Here is a 5603-nt window from a genome sequence, read left to right as displayed (position 1 = left end):
GCAACTATTCGTGCATGCATGCATCTAACATATCCTCTGCTTCACCCATCTCGTTAATGCACGAATCTTTTGCTCTTTTTTTCCCTTCTTTGATGTCCTTTTGGTCACAGTGCAATGCATGTGATGAATGAATCCCCTCTATATTTTTTGTGTTTTTTTCCCCCTTTTCATTGTATTTTGCGTGGAAGGATTCATCTCTCGAAAAGCATAAAGTTTGCTTTTTCAATGCAGCCCGACTCTGATTCACGGGTTTTTTTTTAGTATTCGATCGTGAAATGCGACAGAAGTTGCATAATTCTTGTTTTTGTCGGTTACGGCCGGCTTCTTGGGCATCATCGTCGACTTGGAAATTTCTGTCGTGCTTCCACTCGAAGCGTTTTCACGTTGCCCAGGTGCTTCGACTTTTTCTGCTCCTCTGCCAACTGATATGGACAAAGCACCATTCTTTATGGGAAACATCGTGGTGCTCGATCTTATTCTTTTTATTCCGTCTCCTTTTTGTTTGCCCCTCGTCTTCTGTGGACCCTTCATCTGTCTCCCTTGTTATGTTCCTTCTCTGAAAAGTGAAATCGAAAGTCCCTTTTGAAAGTGAACAATGAACCGTTCGTCTCTCTCTCTCCCCCTCTGAATCTGCACTTTCTAGAGGTCCATCTCTTGCTCTTTTTGTTTCTCTCTTTTCTAATTTTTGGATCGACATTGATTAGTTTATGTAAAGTACTATGATTAGGATAGCGGGTTCCTTTTGAATTCTTTAAAATGGTTTATGAAATACTACTTTAAATCATGTGATAGATTTGGGTTTGTCACTATCCGTTTTCTTTGCTGATGATCGCCATGTGATTTGCCCTTTTTATGTGTTCAGGTTTTCAATGGAATGCATGATCAGGGAAAAGCTTGTCTAATAATTTGATAGGAGTTTCATCTCTCTTGTGTTGCCCAGCTTTCGCTCTCCTGGAATCTCAGTTTTTCCGAGAAAGGTAAAGTCCTGCTTCATTTTGCTTACAATACATGGTTAACTTTCTGACATCGAGAATGGTAGATGGTTCAATCTTAGACCGGGGATTCTGGGTACTTGAATGAAAAACCGGTCTTAATCAAGATATTTTTGTTGTTGTGGATTATTTTCCTTTCAGTACTCATGTTAAATGTAGAAAGGCAACAATGCAGTGCATCTGTGGAGAATATGTTGCACATTATATTTATGTTCCAAGTTTCATTGTTGACAGGTTTGCGGAGAATTTTCTAGGGAAAAGAATTGACAATCATCGCAAAAGATTAGAGCTGTGCTTTGAGTAGTCATAATGGGTGCTTGCATGTCGACTCCCCCTAAAAAAATAAAAGTGCGGAAGAGACATTTCCGCCGAACCTGCAAACGCCAAGGCCAGATATCAAGTTTTGTCCCTACCAAAACCAAGAAAAAGAATAGCGGTGCTGGAACTCTCGTAACTGATTATGCCGTCAGTGAATTTGTTCGTATGGATTTCGAGACAGGAGAAACAACCACTTGCAGAAGATCCGAGGTTTCCAATTCTACATTCCATCTGACACAGCTACAGTGGCACCATAGTCAAATTGATGCAAACGGTATGCCGTTTCATTATCCTGAGTTTAGTTTGACTGGCATTTTAGTAGAACTCCATGAGATAACATATGAAAAATACCCTTTATAAGCACAAGTAGTCCTTAAAGAGAATCTTTCCTCGCCTTCCCTTATGCCAGTCCCGCTTCTGTTCTGATTTTTATATTTACTACCCTAGTCTGCACAAACTTGATCACTTACTAGGCTGGAAAATAAGCCAGTGACTGTAAGCAACTTTCTCAGTTCTCTCCGTAGCCACTAACATGAAGTTTATTTAAGTTTGCATCCTGGTGGCTGACAGGTTTAAGATGTTAGGCTGTCCTCTTATAATAAGCTTTTGATTGCTTTTGTATGATTCTGATTAGGGCGTTTTGGATTTTTAAAATCGATTTATAATTTTTATTGCCTGGAAAACTTTCTTTTCATAGACGAATATACTTTTTGGATTTTGCGAAGCCCCATTACTGAAGCTTCGATAGTCAATTTCTGCAGTATTATGCCAAGAGGAGGCATGGTTTGACTCGGTGAGCATCTTGGAGTCTGATTCAGACGATGAATTCATCAGTGTGCATGGAGGTAAGAAACATCAACTTCCCCAATATAAGTGGTTAACGAACTTTTTCTTGTCATTCTACTTCCTTTTTTAAAGGATATTTCAATCATGAAAATCATCATTGTTTGCCTGTCTGAACTGATTGGACTTTCTGTACACGTTTGTGTAGATGGATTTCCTTTGGCAGTCAATGCGATTGGCAACATTTCTGGCGGTCAAGTGCTTCAGTATGAAACTTCATCTTGCTTTGTGGACAGTGGGAATGCATATGAAGAATTTCATGGAAGTTTTCTCAAAATAGATGGAGGTAAATCAGAAGTTCTAACAGCCAAAGATGAGCACAAGGAATCAAATACATTCACGTCTACACAAGGCTATGAGCTGGCTTGTGCTGGAAAAGCTGAGGAAAGTTACAACAGGATGAGGAAAACATTGGAACACTGCCATGGGAGCTTCAAAGGTCTTAAAGAGTATAGACGCGATTCTGAGGAGAAATGCCAAGAGAAAATATTGAAAACTGGCCTATCTCGTTTAGTTCCTTCCGTGAGTTTTAACGACAAGATCTTAAGTACTCAAAATGTGGGCCCACAGGCTCAAAGAAAAAAGTCTGCAGTTTTTAGGCTTTCATTCAAGAGAAGGTCCTGTGATGGAGAAGAAACAATGGAACAATGTAAGTCTTCCAAGGGACCTTCTTCCATTGATGTTCAAGCTTAATTTATGTTATATGATGTGATTATTGCATACTTGAGTTCCTTGGTTGCCTTATAAATCTATCGATATTAGGGATAGATGCTGATATACATCTATGTCCTTGACAAGTGAATTGATGTTGTTTGTATTACCAATTACGACAATTAAAGCATCTATTGCATGTCTCGGTAAATTCTATAGTATGAGATGGGTTGGTGTATTTACAGGTGCATCAAAAAGATTCTTATATCGCCCCCGAGCAGGATTGATCATTCCTTGCTGCACTGGTGAAAAACCGACCCATGGATGCTGGTCTGAGCTTCCGCCCTCGAAATTTAAACTTCGGGGCGAAAACTACTTCAAGTACGATGTCAATGCTCTTTTTTGTCACGAACTTTCATGATAACCATGCACCACTAAACAATGATTTTTCAGATGCTATACTTCCACTAGTTTCTTTATTTCACATATCAAACGTCTTAAAAGATTGTTCCTTCAAGGACCCAATTATATTGCTTGTGTGTTGTGGGTTTTTTTGATTGTGTGGAGCCTAATCAGCTGATGGCTGTATGCAGAGATAAGCGGAAGTCCGCTGCTTCAGATGACAGCCCGTATATACCAATCGGAGTTGATCTATTTATGTGCCCTAGAAAAATAAACCATATAGCCCAACACCTCGAGCTACCCAATGTGAAAGCAGATGGAAAAGTGCCTCCTCTTCTTGTTGTAAATATTCAAGTAAGCCCTGCATGAGAATGCTTGTAGGTCCCATCCACTTTCCTCGTTTGCCTTCTTACTTTTGAAGCAAGGAAGTTTGCTTTTGTCAGATTATCATCATGTTATGTCTCGTGATCCACTTCTCATGAGCTCTCTCATCTCATCATCCAAATTGTGTGCGTTCTGCAGTTGCCCACTTATCCTGCTGCGATGTTCCTTGGTGATAGCGATGGGGAAGGAATGAGTCTTATCTTGTACTTCAAAGTTTCCGAGAGTTTTGAGAAAGACATCTCTTCACAATATCAGGACAGCATCCAGGTGATTTACCTTCCCTTCCAATGTTCCTATTTGCATTCTTTTTTACTGCTAGCTATAGCTAAGGAACATAGTCAAATCAAGTTAGGATGTAAAGGAATGCAAGGCTATGACAAAAGGAGTGGCCTGCAATATAATGCTTGTTCTTATGTTTCGAAGGATCTGTCTCAGCCTTGGGATCATAATTTTCGACTGTAATGACCTAATTAACATCCCTCTGATGGGGGCATGTGTGATCCACTTGAACTGGATCGGTTGTTTGGCGCTCCTAGTGCCAAGTTCATGCGGTCTTATGCAAAAAACCAAACACGCCAGCAAATTATTGATTGGATTTCCTTGCTAAGTTTAGTCGCTGTAGGTCCGTTTGAAACCTGCATAATTCAAGGAAAATCTCAAGTCCAATCATATACTTCCGATACTTGAATAGTCAACTCGGTTTGGTGATTTAGAATTTCCTTTTTCCTGCTACGATATCTTGTTCCTCATGCAGAAATTGGTCGAGGATGAGATGGAGAAGGTTAAAGGCTTTGCTAAAGAGTCCACCGTTCCTTTTAGAGAGAGGCTGAAGATCATGGCTGGTTTGGTGAATCCTGAGGATCTCCAGTTAAGTTCTACCGAGAGAAAACTAGTACAAGCATACAATGAAAAGCCGGTTCTTTCACGCCCTCAACATAACTTTTATAAGGTGAGCTGCAATAATAGGTTGTTTTTTACTATTATAATAAGTTAACCCTTTTCCTTGCAAACTGAGTTACTCGTGTTCTGAGGTTATTGTCACTTCGATCCATTAACGCAGGGACCCAATTACTTTGAGATCGATTTGGACATTCACCGATTCAGCTTTATATCTCGAAAGGGGTTGGAAGCTTTCCGGGAACGGTTGAAGAACGGAATACTCGACTTGGGTCTAACTATTCAGGTAACCCTTCTGCCATGCAACTCCTGTTAGACATTGCCCTTCATATCTGACATATCCAATAACTTTTGATGCATCGACAAGGAATTTGAATTTACATCTCACGACCATCTATCTATGATGTTAAAACTGAGTACTTCATCTAATACTGTGTCCCGTAAAATGCCGAATTCTTTGCATGTTTCATCTAAACTTCTGAGCTCTGTTCTTGAAAACCCGACAGGCACAAAAGCCGGAGGAGCTGCCAGAACAGGTGCTGTGTTGCGTTAGACTGAACAAGATTGATTTCATCGATCACGGCCATATACCGACGCTGGTCACGGTGGATGATGATTGAGAACTCCCCCTTCTAAGAGAAATCAAATCAATGCTAACTACCAACCATAACGGTGGGCTTCAGAGGGGGAAGTCCATGCCTTCTGTCTCAATCCTGTTGGGAAAGAAAATCTCTATAAATATGCAAATTATTTAAATTGAAACCTTTCATATGTCCCTGGTTCATTAATCATGTGAGACCAAGGTAAACATAAAATCGGTTTCTACTCCGCCATTACTGGATGTTGTAATGTTATATATATATAATTGTTGTATCCTGTTGGAATGATGCTGTCAAATTCCCTTTTGAGGGACTACTGGTAACATTGTCACTTGCCGTGTCGAGTCATTGAGGATGCTTTCAAAGAAAAGAGTAATGTCTAGTTAAAAAAGAAAAATTGAAAGTGTTGTCATAACATTCATACGACGCTGATTTTAGTATTATTATTAAAAAAACAAGTCCAATGTAGAGGATGAGATGGTCATTTCATACTAAAACGACGCCGCACCTGAATTTC

At 39.9% G+C, this 5603-nt stretch overlaps 1 protein-coding gene across 1 annotated transcript; it reads left to right on the top strand.

Moving 5' to 3' along the window:
• The first annotated feature begins 411 nt into the window (after positions 1-411).
• Positions 412-5320, top strand: LOC115684286 (uncharacterized). Its single transcript, XM_030609031.2, has 11 exons — positions 412-645; positions 863-977; positions 1227-1584; positions 2072-2155; positions 2302-2802; positions 3050-3185; positions 3398-3560; positions 3729-3857; positions 4345-4539; positions 4651-4773; positions 4994-5320. Exons 3-11 carry the CDS (start codon positions 1302-1304, stop codon positions 5105-5107), a joined length of 1728 nt encoding a protein of 575 aa, XP_030464891.2. The 5' UTR covers positions 412-645; positions 863-977; positions 1227-1301; the 3' UTR covers positions 5108-5320.
• Positions 5321-5603: the final 283 nt, after the last annotated feature.

This window comes from Syzygium oleosum, unplaced genomic scaffold (assembly GCF_021117445.2).
Source record: "Syzygium oleosum isolate NSW1041296 unplaced genomic scaffold, Sole_v2.1 Sole_v2.08, whole genome shotgun sequence".
NCBI classification, from domain to species: domain Eukaryota; kingdom Viridiplantae; phylum Streptophyta; class Magnoliopsida; order Myrtales; family Myrtaceae; genus Syzygium; species Syzygium oleosum.
The sequence above is the reverse complement of the archived record's forward strand: the minus strand, read 5'-3'. Positions and strand labels throughout refer to the sequence as shown.